The sequence below is a fragment of the Diaphorina citri genome, unplaced genomic scaffold, assembly GCF_000475195.1.
Source record: "Diaphorina citri unplaced genomic scaffold, Diaci psyllid genome assembly version 1.1 scaffold219, whole genome shotgun sequence".
Classification (NCBI taxonomy): domain Eukaryota; kingdom Metazoa; phylum Arthropoda; class Insecta; order Hemiptera; family Psyllidae; genus Diaphorina; species Diaphorina citri.
Window position 1 is genome coordinate 114226 of NW_007377656.1, and position 19121 is coordinate 133346.

General features: G+C 43.0%; 3 protein-coding genes across 3 annotated transcripts; 1 reads left to right on the forward strand and 2 right to left on the reverse strand.

Annotated features, from left to right (window-relative positions):
- The first annotated feature begins 189 nt into the window (after positions 1 to 189).
- LOC103506158 lies at positions 190 to 13367 on the forward strand. The gene is made up of 14 exons (XM_026821283.1): positions 190 to 239; positions 412 to 558; positions 1595 to 1730; positions 2537 to 2750; positions 3668 to 3903; positions 4974 to 5151; positions 6232 to 6417; positions 7494 to 7614; positions 8155 to 8170; positions 8968 to 9185; positions 9250 to 10088; positions 10968 to 11176; positions 12389 to 12605; positions 13101 to 13367. The coding sequence occupies exons 1-14, from the start codon at positions 190 to 192 to the stop codon at positions 13328 to 13330; spliced, it is 2997 nt and encodes a 998-aa protein (XP_026677084.1). The 3' UTR covers positions 13331 to 13367.
- Positions 13368 to 15392: 2025 nt separating this feature from the next.
- Positions 15393 to 16228, reverse strand: LOC108252005. Its single transcript, XM_017442744.2, has 2 exons — positions 15865 to 16228; positions 15393 to 15732 (listed from the first exon to the last, which is right to left on the reverse strand). The coding sequence occupies exons 1-2, from the start codon at positions 16131 to 16133 to the stop codon at positions 15399 to 15401; spliced, it is 603 nt and encodes a 200-aa protein (XP_017298233.1). The 5' UTR covers positions 16134 to 16228; the 3' UTR covers positions 15393 to 15398.
- Positions 16229 to 16837: 609 nt separating this feature from the next.
- On the reverse strand, positions 16838 to 18520 carry LOC103506159 (FK506-binding protein 5-like). Its single transcript, XM_017442737.2, has 2 exons — positions 18056 to 18520; positions 16838 to 17998 (listed from the first exon to the last, which is right to left on the reverse strand). The coding sequence occupies exons 1-2, from the start codon at positions 18506 to 18508 to the stop codon at positions 16838 to 16840; spliced, it is 1614 nt and encodes a 537-aa protein (XP_017298226.1). The 5' UTR covers positions 18509 to 18520.
- Positions 18521 to 19121: the final 601 nt, after the last annotated feature.

The following is a 19121-nucleotide window of genomic DNA, read 5'->3' on the forward strand; positions in this document are numbered from 1 at the left end:
CCTAATGCATATCGGTTTATTAGGTTTCTTTTTGCCAGGACAACAATCTGAGTCTTGGATTCAGTAATCGGACTGGTTGATTTCAATTTTTTCAGCCAATCAGATACATAGTTTAATCCGCGTTTAAAACCAAGTAGTTTATGGCAATATTCCTTTAACTCCCCACTGATGAGACGGACGTAGCTGCATATGGATATTGAGGAGGCCTCTGCTAGTACAACAACTCAGATTGTGGTCCGGCCAGCAATCAGATTCTTGGTCATGTTTTGAGTTGATTCTACCTATGTACATATTTGAAATTTAGCTACGTATGTTTGTTTAACGCTATGCTTTATATTTTTTTTTTATTCCATTCATTTTTTCATTTATTTGAGTTTTAACCCATTCGAATCCCATTTGGTGCCCCCCCAGTGTATTGGAGACCCAGGATGAAATGTACGGATCTCATGGGGAGCCTGCCGGACCCAAAACATTCCTGTGTCCGAAATGTGAACGATTTCGTACTCAGGATGCTACGGCCATGAAGAGTCATCTATATGCTGAGAATGATTATCATAGGTGAGATTTTTGATGAGAATTGGCAATTTAACGTCTCTGTGTAACTACCAAGGTCTTTAGACAGGGTTTTTAGTTTTACCCATCAGTCGGTTACAAACTACCCGTCTACCTATATTAATTTCACCTAGCCTGAGTGGGGCCGGGAAAAGCCAGAAAAGGTCCCCTTTTTGAGTGAGCTCTACACAGCCCACTGAAAACTCCATGATTCTGTTTTTTTTTTTTTTTTTTTTTTTTTTTTTTTTTTTTTTTTTTTGGTTTGTTTTAGTTTTACCCTACCCGTCTACCCATATTAATTTCACCCAGCCTGAGTGGGGCCGAGAAAAGCCAGAAAAGGTCCCCTTTTTAAGTGAGCTCTACACAGCCCACTGAAAACTCCATGATTCTGTTTTTTTTTTTTTTTTTTTTTTTTTTTTTTTTTTTTTTTTTTTGGTTTAAGGTCTTATTGTCCTTTAAAAAAAGAGGTTTGATAGAGGAAACTTGCTAAGGTCTTGTGGTCCCGAAAGCGAAGAGAGAAGGAAGACAGGATAGGAGAAAGAAACCCGGCCGTTCCGAAAAAGGAACCTCATCTGTTTAGGATAAAGTTCGGCCCGGGCGGGAATCGAACCCACGACCTAGCGCTTACAAGGCAGACGCGCTACCCTTCATTTTTTTTATTTTTTTAAGATGAGTGTTCCACCGCTGTTCTTATTTCGTAGCAATGAAACAACTGCTTCTTTTTTGTTCTTTTTTCAGGTGGCTGTGTAACCACTGTGCGTTTCGCTGTTTACTACACAAGGATATGATCAAGCATCACAGCACATTGTATCGTAGTATGCCTCTCATCAGATGGGCGAGAAGAGACACAACACTTCCCATTTAGGGGCTGGGTCAACACGAGAACACCAGAAAGTAACCCGATGAAATATTTGCAATCGAAAAAACGAGTACAAATTTTTGTCGATGGTTGGATTCGAACCCGGGACCTTCTGCATGGCAAGCAAGCGCGTTACCACTGGACCAACCGTGCCCTCAACTAGGCTTTTTGTTCTTTTTTCAGGTGGCTGTGTAACCACTGTGCGTTTCGCTGTTTACTACACAAGGATATGATCAAGCATCACAGCACATTGCACGCTCAGTTTGACGTACCCCAGTCCTTTACCAAGCTCCCCGAGAATTCTCTGCTCCAGGGATGGGTGAGTAATGAAATTTACTGTCGTGAGTTTCATGCGATTTTTTTCTGAATGTCCCGTAGGTAATGTAATTTACATAACAGTGTTCCCTCTACGCACGGAACGATTTTTTTCGAACGAAAGTGGGAACGGGCCTTATTCTATTTTCTATTATGGGACTGGTTGCTCCTCTCCCAAGAGAGTATGCAATTAACACTGCGACCTCTGTAGATCTATTGTGACCAGTATTGTTTTTTCAGGTGGCTGTGTAACCACTGTTCGTTTCGCTGTTTACTACACAAGGATATGATCAAGCATCACAGCACATTGCACGCTCAGTTTGACGTACCCCAGTCCTTTACCAAGCTCCCCGAGAATTCTCTGCTCCAGGGATGGGTGAGTAATGAAATTTACTGTCGTGAGTTTCATGCGATTTTTTTCTGAATGTCCCGTGGGTAATGTAATTTAAATAACAGTGTTCCCTCTACGCACGAAACGATTTTTTTCGAACGAAAGTGGGAACGGGCCTTAAAGATCGAAAAACTTTTAAAGTTGAGCTGTATTCACGCCGGATCAAAGTCTTCGTCAAAATCATTTTTCCCGACCTTTGTTCTTAAACAAACTTCATCCGAGGGTAGTCCGTCTGCCTTGTAAGCGCTAGACATCCTAAACAGATATGGTTTTTCCTCAACGACTGGCTTTCTCCTATCTCGTCCTCCTCCTTCGGTTTCGGGACGATAAGACCTCCGTTGGTACAGTTCCCTCTATCAAACCTCTTGGAAAAATTCCCTCTATGAACCTCTAATAACAATTATATGTTTTATTTCCAGGTTGAGCGAGTCGTGGAAACCCAGCGTTCCAAGATGCTATCGAAAGCGGCGGCCCCCATCACTCCCTCAGTGCCGTCCAGTGCAACAGGGCGCCGCGTCTCCTCGTCTGATGAAACAGACAGCTCGGTGAAACACTTGGAGCGAAGGGGTAGGCCGTCCAAAGCCGCCGGCTCGGGGAAAGAAGAGGTTCTGCCGAAAGGCGCGGTCAAGAAACGTAAGTAGAAGCCTTGGTATGTCCGTCCGTAGTCATGCTAAGGTTTGTTTATTTATTTATTTGGTTCTTCAAATTAAATTGATCCCAAGGGCAAGGCAATGCCTAAACCCTTGACAAATGGATTGAGCCTGAAGGAATGTGATGTGTTCCAATCCACATGCCATGATGTGATGTGTCTGTTTTATAGACGTATGTCTTGCTGGGGGACTTTAAACAGGGAGTAGACCAGCTTAGTCTGGCTGGGGGACTTTAAACAGGGAGTAGACCAGCTCAGTCTGGGTGGGGGACTTTAAAGAGGGTACCAGCCTGAATTTCCCTTGCTAAAGAATTAGCAAAGGTTGAGTGCGAACGGCATCCACTCGTAAAATTTTATTTATTTGGTTCTTCAAATTAAATTAATCCCAAGGGCAAGGCGATGCCTAAACCCTTGACAAATGGAGTGTGCCTGAAGGAATGTGATGTGTTCCAATCCACATGCCATGATGTGATGTGATATGTTTTATGTGTCTGTTTTATTGACGTTTGTCTTGCTGGGTGACTTTAAACAGGGAGTAGACCAACTTAGTCTGGCTGGGGGACTTTAAAAAGGGAGTAGACAGCTCAGTCTGGATGGGGGACTTTAAAGAGGGTACCAGCCTGAATTTCCCTTGCTAAAGAATTAGCAAAGGTTGAGTGCGAACGGCATCCACTCGTAAAATTTGTAGCCAAGGGATGATTGAGAGGCTGACGAAAACCGCCGACCCCTTCTGAACACGGCAAAAGGCGAAGAAATCTGGCAATGTTTCCATAACACCTCTATTGCCACTCATTTTACAAGCTTAACTTCATACACAAGAAGCCCACTCTGAGGCTTAGGTGTAGGGGCAACTTCCCTAAAAGATAGGTTAGACTTCTACGAATCTCTACTCGTTTTGCAGGACACAAACGGAAGCTGCAGGAAATCCAGAATAGCACAACGCCCGCTCCTGAAGACCGGTGTCCACCTTTGGTACCGAAATCCTCTTCCAGTGTTGTCAGACCATCTTCTTCCAGTGTTGTCAGACCGTCGTCCTCTGTTGCCAAACCGTGCGAGGTGATTGACCTGGATGATAGTGATACAGAACCTGATGTTGTGTCCGTTCCAACTTTGACACCTGCACCACTGCCCTCCCCGGTATGTATAATTTGTATTTTTTGTATTTTTTTTTTTTTTTTTTATCTCGACCTTGCTCCGAACTTTTGACTGTGGTGCAAAATTTGTGCTAGGTAGGAGTAAACTGATTGTAGGGATAAACCTTCGTGGATAAACCTAAAAGCAATCTCCGTGGCCGAGTGGGTATCACACTAGGCTTGCACGCCGGAGGTCCCCGGTTCGATTCCCGGCGTGACCTGGATGATACTGATACAGAACCTGATGTTGTGTCCGTTCCGACCCTGACACCTGCACCACTGCCCTCCCCCCCGGTATGTATTTTCCAGGGACTTCAGTCCTAGTTTAATACAGGTTTGATAGAAGGAACTATAACAGCAGAGGTCTTATCGTCCCGAAATCGAAAAGAGAAGGAAGACAGAATAGGAGAAAGCCAGCCATTCCGAGAACGAACATTACCCCATCAGGATAAAATCCGCCACGGGCAGGAATCGAACCCGCGGCCTAGCGCTTACAAGGCAGACGCACTACCAACTAAGTAAGCTAACTAGGCTGGCTATTAGAAAGTAACCAGTCGAAATGTTTGCAATCAAAATACGAGTGCAAATTTCTTGTCAATGGCAGACATCGATCCCGGGACCCTCTACGTGGCGAGCGAGCGCTTTACCACTGAGCTAACTTTTCACAGAATTTCTCTACCAAGTTCTATCATTGAATTTTTGTTGGTTTTCAGTGAGACTATGATTTTAATTCCCTTTGGTGATTCTTTGTTTGATGCAAACTTTGTTGGGACATTCAAATGAAAATAATATCCATTATTCCTTTTTTTTTTCAATTAGTAAGGTCCTTTTACTGAATTGTTACTGATCCATGTATATTCTATAACCCATCAAATATACGAGACCTTGTTTAGACTGCTGGGGTAAAGGGACTTTTCAGTCCTATTCGGGCAGGATAAACAAGGTATATTCTATTCTACTTTTTAGCCTCTAACAGCCCTTTTAAGCATATACAAATCAAATAAACTCAACAGCACTTCTAGGGTCTGAAAAAATATTGGTAAAATCCATTATATTACTTTCCCTTCATTCCAGGTGTCCTCAACCCCTTCGACGCCAGGTGGCGGTTCGGGCGGCAAGAAAATCAAAATGGCCATCCTCCGGGGTGAAGTAACACCTACCAAGTCTCCACCAGGGCCGGCGTTAGGCGCCGGTAAGGTTAGACAAGGCCTGTTCACGTCACCCAGGGAGGAGGAAAATCGTCTAGCAATGAGTAAGTTATTTCAAATCAAATCATAAATCTTTATGGTAAAGCAGAGAACTTTTTCACAACTTTAGTGGGTATCACAGGATTACTAAGTGCTTCCTTTTACTATTAATTTTCATCTACTCGTATCATCAATTTACACAGGTAATGTCGCCACTGGTCGCTACTCGAATCAAATAGCTAGTCAATTGTCCTCACGAGGCTGAGTGCACCCCGAACTCCAAACACAGAGCCGGAAAAAACTTCGACCCCGCCGGGAATCGAACCCGGGACCTCTGAAGTGCAAGTCTGTTCACGTCACCCAGGGAGGAGGAAAATCGTCTAGCAATGAGTAAGTTATATCAATTCATGAATCTTTGTGGTAAAGCAGAGAACTTTTTCACAACTTTGGTAGGTATCACAGTATTACTAAGTGCTTCCTTTTACTATTAATTTTCATCTACTCGTATCATTAACTTACACTGGTAATGACGCCACTGGTCGCTACTCGGATCAAATAGCTACTCAATTGTCCTCACAAGGCTGAGTGCACCCCGAACTCCAAACACAGAGCCGGAAAAAACTTCGACCCCGCCGGGAATCGAACCCGGGACCTCTGAAGTGCAAGGGTGGTAAAGCAGAGAACTTTTTCACAACTTTGGTAGGTATCACAGCATTACTAAGTGCTTCCTTTTACTATTAATTTTCATCTACACTGGTAATTCCGCCACTGGTCGCTACTCGAATCAAATAGCTACTCAATTGTCCTCACGAGCCTGAGTGCACCCCGAACTCCAAACACAGAGCCGGAAAAAACTTCGACCCCGCCGGGAATCGAACCCGGGACCTCTGAAGTGCAAGCCTAGTGTGATACCCACTCGGCCACGGAGGTTGCTCATATTCTATTACCATTTTACCATAATAAGCTAGGTTAAAATCAGAAATATAAATATGTCATAATAACTTACCTTTAAATATAACGTATTCTTTCAGATGTGAGTGATAAACCAGAAAGCCTTTACTCTCAAGATAGAAACCATAATAAGCTAGGTTAAAATCAGAAATATGTCATAATAACTTACCTTTAAATATAACGTATTCTTTCAGATGTGAGTGATAAACCAGAAAGCCTTTACTCTCAAGATAGAAATCCATTTGACCCTTCACTCCAAAGCCACGGCGCCAACAAAAGACCTTTCGCTTCTCTGGGCCCGAACAAACCCGCGCCTCCTACAGCCAAGCGGACCAAACTCGGAAAACCCGGTGCTTTGAGTGAATTGGCTCAGAAGAATGGTAAGGATCAGTTTTATGGTTTTATCTTGTTAGAGCCCAGGCGTGAAATTCACACTTCTTTTTTTTTTAAGAGCCGTATTTTACTGTCGGACTTAGTTTTTATTCAACCAAAGAGATATGAATCTTCAACTTCAACACCTTGACTGCCAAAGCATATTCCATGGTGTGTACCAACAGAAACCCCCCCTTGTCGTGAAATTCACACTTTTTTTTTTAATACCCTGTAGGCAATGAAGAGCCGTATTTTACTGTCGGACTTGGTTTTTATTCAACCAAAGAGATATGAATCTTCAACTTCAACACCTTGACTGCCAAAGCATATTCCATGGTGTGTACCAACAGAAACCCGTGTATTAAAATATCTCCCTTATCATGAGGGACACTTAAATTTTTGGAATTTTTCCATCAAAAATAGCAAAATTTCACCTAGAGACTTCCGGCTAGCTTTCTCCTATCCTGTCTTCATTCTCTCTTCGCTTTCGGGACGATAAGACCTTACAGTTCCCTCTAAGGCCGGCCATTCACTATCAAGTAGACCTGAAGAGGTGCGTCTGTCAGGTCTATATTCCATGGTGTGTACCAACAGAAACCCATGTATTAAAATATCGCCCTTATCATGAGAGACACTTAAATTTTTCCATCAAAAATAGAAAAATTTCACCTAGAGACTTCCGGCTGGCTTTCTCCTATCCTGTCTTCATTCTCTCCTCGCTTTCGGGACGATAAGACCTTACAGTTCCCTCTAAGGCCGGCCATTCACTATCAAGTAGACCTGAAGAGGTGCGTCTGTCAGGTCTACCTGATAGCGTGTGGCCGCAAGTATAAGTCTCCCAGGCGACCTGAGAGGTCTACCTGATAGTGTATAGCAGCAATAATAAGGCTCTCAGGCGACCTGTCAGGTCTACCCGATAGTGTATGTATGGACGGCCTAACAAATTTCTCCAAAACAATCATTGAAAAAAATAATAATAATAAATACATAAAATAAAATAAACTAAATAAAAAAATAATATTGAAAAAAAATATGGAAACGGGATACCATGTAAAGTATAAATTTGACTCTTCGGTGTTTACAGAAGCGGTCAAAGGAACTCTGAAGTCATACATCACATGTCGGGAATGTGGACAAAACTATCGCACTGTCATGGGACTCAAGATGCACATCCGACATATTCACTACCTAGAAACTCAGAGGAAGTAAGTACCTACATTGTAAGCGCTAGGTCGCGGGTTCGATTCCCGTCGGGGTCGAAGTTTTTTCGGCTCTGTGCTTGGAGTACGGGGAGTTTGAAGAATAGAATTCTGCCTTGTTAGAGCTAGGTCCCGGGTTCGATTGCCGGGTGGGGACGAAGTTTTTTCGGCTCTGTGCTTGGAGTTCGGAGTGCACTCAGTCTCATGGGACAGGGGCGTTAGTACCAGTGTAAAAAGATTGATGATACGAGTAGATGGGAATTATTAATAGTAGATAGTAAAGGAGGGAGGCACTTAGTAATGCTGTGATGCCCACTAAAGTTGTGAAGAAGCTCTCAGCTGTACCACCGGGGTCTAATGAGGGGTTTGATAGGTTTTTTATCCCAAGGCCTTGATGTAACCTAGAAGTGCCCTCACTGGTATATTTCAACCTCCCCAGTTTCTCTAAAATTCACCTGTAGCACCTCTAAAGAGTCCGCACACTCAGGTTTATTCCAGAGAAAATCTGTGAGTTCATCTACTATCCCATTAAGAGGATACCAAGAGGTGTCCAGGCCAGAGAGCTAGCTTGGGGCCCCTGAACTGAAGGGGTCTAATGAGGGGTTTGATAGGTTTTTTATCCCAAGGCCTTGATGTAACCTAGAAGTACCCTCACTGGTATATTTCAACCTCCCGTTTCTCTAAAATTCACCTGCAGCACCTCTAAAGAGTCCGCATACTCAGGTTTATTCCAGAGAAATGCTGTGAGTCCATATACTATCCCATTAAGAGGATACCAAAAGGTGCCTAGGCCAGAGAGCTAGCTTGGGGCCGCCGAACTGAAGGGGTCTAATGAGGGGTTTGATAGGTCTGTTATCCCAAGGCCTTGATGTAACCTAGAAGTACCCTCACTGGTATATTTCAACCTCCCCAGTTTCTCTAAAATTCACCTGCAGCACCTCTAAAGAGTCCGCATACTCAGGTTTATTCTAGAGAAAAGCTATGAGTCCATATATACGTACTATCCCATTAAGAGGATACCAAGAGGTGCCTAGGCCAGAGAGCTAGCTCGGGGCCCCCGAACTGAAGGGGTTTTAAAGTTGAGCTGTATTCTCGCCGGATCAAAGTCTTCGTCAAAATCATTTTCCCGACCTTTGTTCTTAAACAAACTTCATCCGAGGGTAGTGCGTCTGCCTTGTAAGCGCTATACATCCTAAACAGATATGGTTTTTCCTCAACGGCTGGCTTTCTCCTATCTCGTCCTCCTCCTTCGGTTTCGGGACGATAAGACCTCCGTTGGTACAGTTCCCTCTATCAAACCTCTTGGAAAAATTCCCTCTATGAAACCTCTAATAATAATTATATCTGTTTTATTTCCAGGTTGAGCGAGTCGTGGAAACCCAACGTTCCAAGATGCTATCGAAAGCGGCGGCCCCCATCACTCCCTCAGTGCCCAGTAATATGTATGGTAGTCTTAGTAATGCTAGTCCAGGAGATAGTGGTTCTGGAATTACTCGAAGTCAGGATAGATCTTTCGAATGGACTATGAGTGACACAGATACGCCCTCTGGTGGCGGTGTTGATAACTCACCCACTACGCGCGCTATCACAATGATAAGCCATTCAGTCTAACGTACAGCCAGTATAATCATTTCACCCTAGACCCTACGGGCCGATTGCCCACTACGCGCGCTATCACAATGATAAGCCATTCAGTCTTACGTACAGCCAGTATAATCATTTCACCCTAGACCCTACGGGTCGATTCACGGTCAAGTGTACCTACTGTGCGTTCAGGTCTCGTGGTACCCAGGGTGTTATTCAGCACTGGTCGCGGTGGCACATGTTAGCGGTGTGCTATAAGAACAACAAGTGTACGCTATACAACACCGGGGTACCGTTGAGTTATTCACCCCGTATGGAGGGCTATGATAGTACCCCAGTCCTGGAGTGTAAGTCATGTGAACGCTACGGGACAGAACAGTACTTGAAACTGTACAACTGCTTCTGTCAGGATCGGATCTGTGTGAACCAAACAACCAGATGGAACTGTCTCATCTGTAAAGACCCGGAGAAGAAGTTCAATAGTATCATCAGTGTGTTTAATCATTGGTGTAACAAACACAAGCATAGCCATGACGAGCATGGGATGCTCTTCCAGTGTACGCTGTGTCAACCTTCCAAGCGGACGGGCTTTCCTCTGCAAGATGATATTGTTCTCTTTGACGATCCAAATGAAGCGATCAAACTTAATGATCCAAATGAAGCAACCAAACCTGACGGTACTGATGGTGATATTGAAGCAACCAAACCTGATGGTGCTTCTAACATAATTGAACTAGATACCAGAGGAGTTCTGTTTGATGATCCAAATGAAGCAACCAAACCTGACGGTACTTCTAACACAATTGAACTACATACCAGAGGAGTTGTGTCTCGGGGCGAACAATCGACCAAACCTGACGGTGATGTTGAAGCAACCAAACCTGACCAAACTGACGGTACTCCTAATGTTGTTGCTGTAGCGGCTTTAGCTTTCGCCGAATGGCAATAGCAGAATAAAGAAAAGATGTCTTTTTGTACCTGCTATACACCGGGGTGATGGTCTCTAGCTCTAGCCATGTTAAAGTGGCTGGCTGACCTCTGGACATAACGGGGTTTCTTAACATGAATATGTACTTCCTCATTACTTTAGTAATGGAAAGTAAGAATCAAGACATTTATCAAGGTCGAAACACACTAAACGTGTATTCTTGTGAAAACAAAGCAGAGTTATACGTAAGTAGGCGTCCACAATGGAGAACCAACCATCGATCATAGTTTAGTACCGGCCCCTCGAGAAAATAAATAAACCATGCTACTGAATAGAAGCGTCCTCAACAGAGTCTTGACCCATAGCTCCGATCCTCGCAGTAAGTGAAGAAATTGAGCCCAGTATTCTTTCTGCGATGGTTTTCTATAGGTACATTTTTGATGACATTCTAATTTCAAAAAATTCAAGCGTATCTAAATAGGAAGAAGCTGTTTAACGTCCCCTAGCCAGACAGAAATGAGTTTTGTGAAAGGAGATGCAATGTCGCTACAGCAACAATAATAACGAGTTTTTGGTCGCGGGTTTTATTCTCGCCCGGGGCGAACTGTATTCCAAAAATAATTTTATCCGAACATAATTCTACTTCTTCTTAGTGTGCCATGTCTATTACTGGACGTTGGCGATCAGATTGGCTAAATCATTATTATTCACCACTTTAGCAAACAGCGTTGAATTAGATTCCTGGCCAGGGCTGTTTCTCCTCCTCTATACTAGACTAGAGGCCTCTAGAGACCATAATTCTAGAAAAAAAAAGGGATATATTTTTATTTGTCTCCATTTTATTCAGAGTTCCCGTTTCGTCGACGTCGGCTCGAGCATCAGTTGACCAAAGGCGGAGGCACCGTGTTCCCCTCTCTCAACCTGGTGCCCCATGAGAAACTAGAGAACACCCTACTCATTACTGATAGACCCGGTACCACGTGTAACTTCATACTGGCCCTGGCTATGCGAGTGCCTGTACTGCACTATTACTATGTTATTCAGTGCTGTGTTACAGTAAGTTATGTTGCTTAATCAACTTCATTAACGCCCGAGGTTTACTGCTATAATAAAATTCTTGTTTGAATAAATGACTAAATAATGTCTTAAAAAATGCTCATCACAGCTTTCGCATTACTTCAAGGTATTTTCTTTCTGCCAGCCTAGTGAGCTTGGAGGGTAGCTTGTCTGCCGGGTTCGATTCCCGCCCGGGGCGGATTTTATCCTGATGGGACAATGTTCGTTCTCGGAACGGCTGGCTTTCTCCTATCCTGTCTTCCTTCTCTCTTGGGAACAACAAGACCTCAGCAGTTACAGTTCCCTCTATCGAACTTTTTTTTTCAACCGAAAGTTAGAAAACATTCAATATTTTTTACAACATTACTTTTTTAAAAGGGTCACTTTATAACTGCTAAGGTGTTGTAACGAACGTTTTTCTTTACAGAAAACTCACATCAAGAAACATCGGCTCCCAGAAATGTCCAGTGGTTATTCCCTGGAAGAGAAATGTCTCCTGGATCGAAACCTGACCTCGGCCAATATCCTGGGCGAGTACCTTATAGTGATAGCCATGTCCGCCAAGACACAGACGGTCATCTTCTGGGAGAAGGTACTCAAGTTTGCCGGCGCCTCCGTCAAGCGGTGGAAACCCAACTTTGATTGTAAGTATTATGGGGCAAAACATCTACATACCCAATTTCACATTTTTACTTTTTACATCCATATTATCATACGTTTATGTACATAATTCTTATTATCTTACCTTTGTTCATGTAATTGCAATATATTTGTTTTAATAAAATTGCGTTTGAACGCCTTTAAAAAAAAAAAAAATAATAATAATCGATTAACTTTTCATTAATCCAATGAAAGTTTAAACATTTTCCAATATTTTTCCTTTACTTTTCATTAATCCAATGAAAGTTTAAACATTTTCCAATATTTTTCCTTTACTTTTCATTAATCCAATGAAAGTTTAAACATTTTCCAATATTTTTCCTTTACTTTTCATTAATCCAATGAAAGTTTAAACATTTTCCAATATTTTTCCTTTACTTTTCATTAATCCAATGAAAGTTTAAACATTTTCCAATATTTTTCCTTTACTTTTCATTAATCCAATGAAAGTTTAAACATTTTCCAATATTTTTCCTTTAATTTTCATTAATCCAATGAGAGTTTAAACATTTTCCAATATGTTTCGTCTCATAACAAAGCTTTTATTTACAGAAAACGCACATCAAGAAACATCGGCTCCCGGAAATGTCCAGTGGTTATTCCCTGGAAGAGAAATGTCTCCTGGATCGAAACCTGACCTCGGCCAACATTCTGGGCGAGTACCTCATAGTGATAGCCATGTCCGCCAAGACACAGACGGTCATCTTCTGGGAGAAGGTACTCAAGTTTGCCGGCGCCTCCGTCAAGCGGTGGAAACCCAACTTTGATTGTAAGTAGGAGTTCGTTATGTTATTAGTTGTATCATGCTGGCTACTCACGTTCAGACCGCCTGTCAGTCTGTCGGAACGTGTGTCGGCGGAAAACGCTCTAGACCTGGATCTCTCAGACCATCTGAGAGACCTAGATCTCATGCTATACAGTGTACGTGCGGTCTGTCAGACGGCCAGAGTGCGAGTGTCGGGCACAACATTTTGCTTTCGGAAGCCGAGGCGATTTCCCTTCTCCTGACTTGGTTCCGAATTATTTCAGTTCCTGTCTCTAAAAACGGGAGCAGATTAATCTGTGTCGAAGAGGGGAATCTTTGTTGTCTAGTCAATGTGAACGGTTTCAGTCGACATCGATCGACGGTCGTCGACTATGTGTGGACGCAGCTAATACACTAGTAATTTCACGTAAACACACGCTCATCATGGATCTGAAAATAAATTTCACAAGTTCGCACTTCCTACTAAAAAAAAAAAAATCCATCTTTAATTTGTTTCAGGGGACACTCTGACCACGGTGTGTTCCAGCATGCAGGTAGCGATTCTCATTGATGACCCTGAAGACACCCCGGACGAGGTTTTAGCCCAGAGCTACGACCGTATCCTTCCCACCTGGATCATACAGAGTTTGATTCATGCCCAGGCGAGAGACTTCAACGCCCACCCGGCCTACAGGAAGAAATACCCCGCCGGGACACATCCTGGAATGAACGTTTCAGAAACCTATTGAACCGCGGAATGAACGTCTCGTAAACCTATTGAACCGCGGATGAACGTCTCAGAAACCTATTGAACTGCGGGATGAACGTCTCAGAAACCCATTGATTCGCGGAGTGAAAGTGTCAGAAAACTATTGAACCGCGGAATGAACGTCTCGTAAACCTATTGAACCGCGGGATGAACGTCTCAGAAACCCATTGATTCGCGGAGTGAAAGTGTCAGAAACCTATTGAACCGCGAAATGAACGTCTTAAAAACCTATTGAACTGCGGGATGAACGCCTTAAAAACCTATTGAACCGCGGAATGAACGTTTCAGAAACCTATTGAATCGCGGAATGAACGTCTCGGAAACCTATTGAACCGCGGAATGACCGTTTCAGAAACCTATTGAATCGCCTGGCCTGGAGGTTCAGGTTCGAATCCAAGCTCAAAAATTGACCACTGCCCCATTCAGTTTCTGTTGGAATCTCATGAGGTCGAAAATTTCAGAGGAGGCCTGTCTATCAAAGAAAAGGATTTTAATAGAAAATAGCTCTACGGTAGAAACACACTACCCTCACGTCACTCACTTACCTTAGCTCACGTGGCGTGAGGGGTAATAATAATAGTGCTTATTTATACTGCTCGCATAGGACTGAAAAGTCCCTTTACTCCAGCAGTAGGCTACTACTATATAATAATAATAGTGCTTATTTATACTGCTCGCATAGGACTGATAAGTCCCTTTACTCCAGCGATTTATACTGCTCGCATAGGACTGAAAAGTCCCTTTACTCCAGCAGTAGGCTACTACTATTATTGTGGTCAAATTCTCCTGTGTTTCTGTGGGTAGTGTGTTTCTACCTTCAGATTAGGCGTATTTTCCTTTCGAGAAACTGACCACTGCTCCATTCAGTTTCTATTGGAAAAGTGGTCAACTTCTCGAAAGGAAAATACGCCTAAAATGGTCTTTTTTTGGACAAGCATATAAACATAAGACCTTGTTTAGACTGCGGGAGTAAAGGGGCTTTTCAGTCTCATTCTGGCAGGATAAACAGGTTAGGATAAAGTCCGGCTCGGGCGGAATTAAACCCACGATCTAGCGCTTACAAGGCAGACGCACTACCCTTTAAACTAGGCTGGCTAAGGCACTGCACTGACTAATTTCAGTAAAAATAATGCTAAGGTTGCGACCTCTGAGCTCTTGTACTAAACCAGGTCTAGATACATCTGCTCTTCCAAATACACATACATAAAATCATATTACAGTAGAACCTCGATTATTTCAACTCCAAAATCCACTGTTTCAAAGGATATCCTATCTTATCACAGGAAAAGATCATAGAACGTGATCATTTCAACTACCCCCGGTCCCAATTAGTTGACATAATCGAGGTTCTACTGTACTTTCCTTATCATAAGATACAGGGAGTATCTTAAGATAAGGAAAGTCAAAAAAGAGGAACAACTTAAACAAAAACAATAGAGATCTTTTGCCTTAAAAAAATAAACAACTCGACAGCTGGGAAAGATTTGGAAGGCAAATTCTTTTGCGCCCAAATTATGCTTCAGACCAAAGGAGTGTAAAGAGTGAGTAAGTTATAAAAAAGAACTACTCTTTTCAGTGAACTACTCAGTGAGTCAGCTCCTAAAACATGTAACTCATTCTACGACTCCCTTCTAGAGGGAGTTAGGATTAGACTCATTTACTGAGCAGTCCACTGAAAAGAGTAGTTCTTTTTTATAACTCATTCACCCAAAAACAAGAATATTACGTCTTGGACAAAAACAGAGAGAACCTTTTTTTTTCATTTTAAACGGTATTAAAAAAAAAAAAAAAAAAAAAAAAAAAAAAAAAAAAAAAAAAATTAAGACCTAGGGACCTCTGTAAAAAAAGTGTCAAAAAGAACTCAGACCTAAAGCATCCATCTGCAGGCTCTTCAAACAAAGAACTTCATTTCTTCTTTCTCGCCTTTTCCTATTCAAATAGGGTCGGCATTTCTTGTCTCAGAATTGATATTCTACACAACTCTCTAGAGAAACAACGTAGAGATTCTACTCAACTGTAAGAGATATATCACAGATTCTGTGCCGGGTTCAAGTCACCTTGAGGCAGTAGTTTCGCAAGCTATGGTTCGGAGATAGTGTAAACCTCTGCAGGTAATGCACAAAGTCTATCCTGAGCACATGGTCATCGATATGAACAGAATGCGACTTGTTGATGTCGTGATCAAACGTCAAATGATTCACAATGGCAGGTACATTAATGAAGAGTTCACTACACAGTTTGCACTTGGCCATTGTGAAGTGACTTCCTATGACATGTTCCATGAGGCTGTGCAGAGGAAAGCCCGTCCGCTTGGAAGGTTGACACAGCGTACACTGGAAGAGCATCCCATGCTCGTCATGGCTATGCTTGTGTTTGTTACACCAATGAAAGTGACTTCCTATGACATGTTCCATGAGGCTGTGCAGAGGATAGCCCGTCCGCTTGGAAGGTTGACACAGCGTACACTGGAAGAGCATCCCATGCTCGTCATGGCTATGCTTGTGTTTGTTACACCAATGATTAAACACGCTGATGATACTATTGAACTTCTTCTCCGGGTCTTTACAGATGAGACAGTTCCATCTGGTTGTTTGGTTCACACAGATCCGATCCTGACAGAAGCAGTTGTACAGTTTCAAGTACTGTTCTGTCCCGTAGCGTTCACATGACTTACACTCCAGGACTGGGGTACTATCATAGCCCTCCATACGGGGTGAATAACTCAACGGTACCCCGGTGTTGTATAGCGTACACTTGTTGTTCTTATAGCACACCGCTAACATGTGCCACCGCGACCAGTGCTGAATAACACCCTGGGTACCACGAGACCTGAACGCACAGTAGGTACACTTGACCGTGAATCGACCCGTAGGGTCTAGGGTGAATAAGATAAAAGGTACAAATTAAACTATTCTAATGCTTAGTACACACCAGCAACATTTTCATCAGAAACATTGTTTCTCAACAATCTAGAAATGTTTTTGCAACAATCTAGCAACTTTTTTACCCTTCAGACTTGTTTCCGAAACATTCTTTTGTCTTTCAGTATGTACTAGGTTTTATTTTGAATGTTGCTCAATATTCGAAACATCAATTTGGCGTAACTGTCTACATCTGTTGCGAAACGTTTCCAGTGTGTACTAGGCTTTAGTTAGTTGTACGAATGCCCGATCTTACCACAGAGAGTTTTCAGTTAATCCAGCGTTCCAGAAATACTGGCCTGTGTAGATCAAATCTGTGATGTCTAAGAATTCCAAGAAATCCCCTGCCACTCTGTTAACTCTCAGTGGTAAGATCGGCGATAAATGATCTCCAATAATATAATCAAGGTCCTAAATAATAGAATATCAGTCTCAATTTTGTAATGAAAATAGCCTTTTCGTTTATGTCCTCGTTATCTATCTCAATTTTCTCCGTTCCTTCTCTATCCACTGAAGTCACTTCGTTCTGTCTTGTAGTCGTCTTGGTCAACTCTCTATCGCCAATCTTAATAATGCTGGTCTTCAAGGTACTGATCAAAGTTGATGCTACTGTTGGACACCCGACTGACCGTGTCTCGGGTACCACACGGATCTAGCTCTACAAATCCCTTGTCTACAGAATCACTAGTTTTGTCTACTTCCAAGTTATCCACGTCTTCCACGTCGTTTATGTCCTCGTTATCTATCTCAACTTTCTCCGTTCCTTCTCTATCCACTGAAGTCACTTCGTTCTGTCTTGTAGTCGTCTTGGTCAATTCTCTATCGCCAATCTTAATAATGGAAGGAACACTATCATTCGCAGTAGTAGATTTGGTCAACCCTCTATCGCCAATCTCAATAATGGAACATATACTGGACTGGACTTCATCATTTGTAGTAGTCGATCCCACGTCACTCGATTGTTCACTGGACTCAGCTCTGGTATCTAATTCTTCGCTGATATATGGTACTCCTCTGGTATCTGTTTTTCCTTCGTTATCTGGTTCAGTTACGTTAGGAGTACCATCAGTTTGGTCAGGTTTGGTTGCTTCAACATCAACGTCAGTACCGTCAGGTTTGGTCGATTGTTCGCCCCTAGACACAACTCCTCTGGTATGTAGTTCAACTGTGTTAGAAGTACCGTCAGGTTTGGTTGCTTCATTTGGATCATCAAACAGAACTCCTCTGGTATCTAGTTCAATTGTGTTAGAAGTACCATCAGGTTTGGTTGCTTCATTTGGATCGTCAAAGAGAACAATATCCTCCATATCTTCATCACATTCCAGCGCATCCGCTGCCAGTTCATCCAGAATCTCCTGATTAGTTCTCGTTTCTCCACGGTTGTCCACTCTGTCCTTACCATCGGCAGTGTCAGTAGTTTTGTTGTTCTCTTCGTTTTCGTCTCCAGACATGGTATCATCCGACGCCAAAGGGTCCTTCTCCAAATGTCCCATGAAAGCAGCTGCTTCCTCATTCATCATTTCCTCGTCTTCAACGAGAGCTTTGTCCTCACACTCCGGAAGGGTGTTCTCGAATTCCTCATCGCTCTCCAACTGAATCACATCTCGCGTCGGGTAAATCCATGACCCATCTATCGGGTTCAAAACTCTTCTTTCTTCTTCTGCCCGCTTCCGCCTCTCTTCCTCTTCCGCATTTCTTCTCTCCTCTTCCCGGTCATCCTCTTCTAAATCGTCCAGAGAAATTCGCTTCCGCCTCTCTTCCTCTTCCCGGTCATCCTCTTCTAAATCGTCCAGAGAAATGATCATTTCGCTCTCTTCGTCACTATCCCTTTGTTCCGCCTCCTGAGATTCGTCAAAGTCTGGCCGGAACTCTCCTTCCGGTTCCGTAAGCGATGTCGTGTCTTCGCTATCCATCATGACATTCATAACATTCACCACTTCAATATTTTCACTCTGACTCTTTGTCGGGGTAGTACTTTGTCGGCCCACCATCGTGATGTACGGGGTCGCGTGTTTCGTACGCAAGGATGGGACAGTAAGGTGGCCCACTTCTAGGGATGGTATGAGGAGACGGCCCAAGCCCTTGTTTTCTGAAGAGATACTCTGTAGCCGCTCCGATACGGAAACTATAGACGGATTAGGAGTCGATAGTTTTGAAGGGGCACTAAACAGTATTGAAGGCGCATTTGATAGAATTGAAGGCGCAGTAGAGAGTATTGAAGGTGCCGTCGAGTGCATATTTGATATTGAAGGGTTAGATAAGCCACTTTCACACGAGGTGTGACCCTTTCGACTGCCAAGATCCTGCCTGGCTATATGGCACTTCGCCTTTTTGGTCGAAATCTACTCAATCGAGTTGTATTTTTTATTATCTCCTGAAAAAGATAGAAGGTACTATTAGAATTAGATTAGAGGACCCCACAATAGGGACCAGCACGTCATAGCTCAGGAGATGGTCACCCGTCCATACACAAACGTCGCACAAGGTTGCTTAATTTAAGTTTAAGTGATCCGTATTAGAGATAGGGAACTATTTCATTCAACGTACTTCAGCCGCTGCTTTTGTGTATTTTCAAATCCCTGCCGGGGAAAAAGTTAATGGAGAGCTTCCACGATTCTTTAAGGTAGTTACTCGTACGTACACGTACATTCATAATTTCATACTTGACCAAATTTCCAATGGAAATATCAGCATGCTGACCAACTTCTGTGGTGTAGTGGTTAGCACGGTGGATTTTAAATCTGGAGGTTGGTGGTTCGAGTCCAGGTCAAATTTAGCGTAGTGCATTAAGCGTGTTCCCGGAACGGCTGGCTTTCTCCTATCCTGTCTTCCTTCTCTCTTCGATTTCGG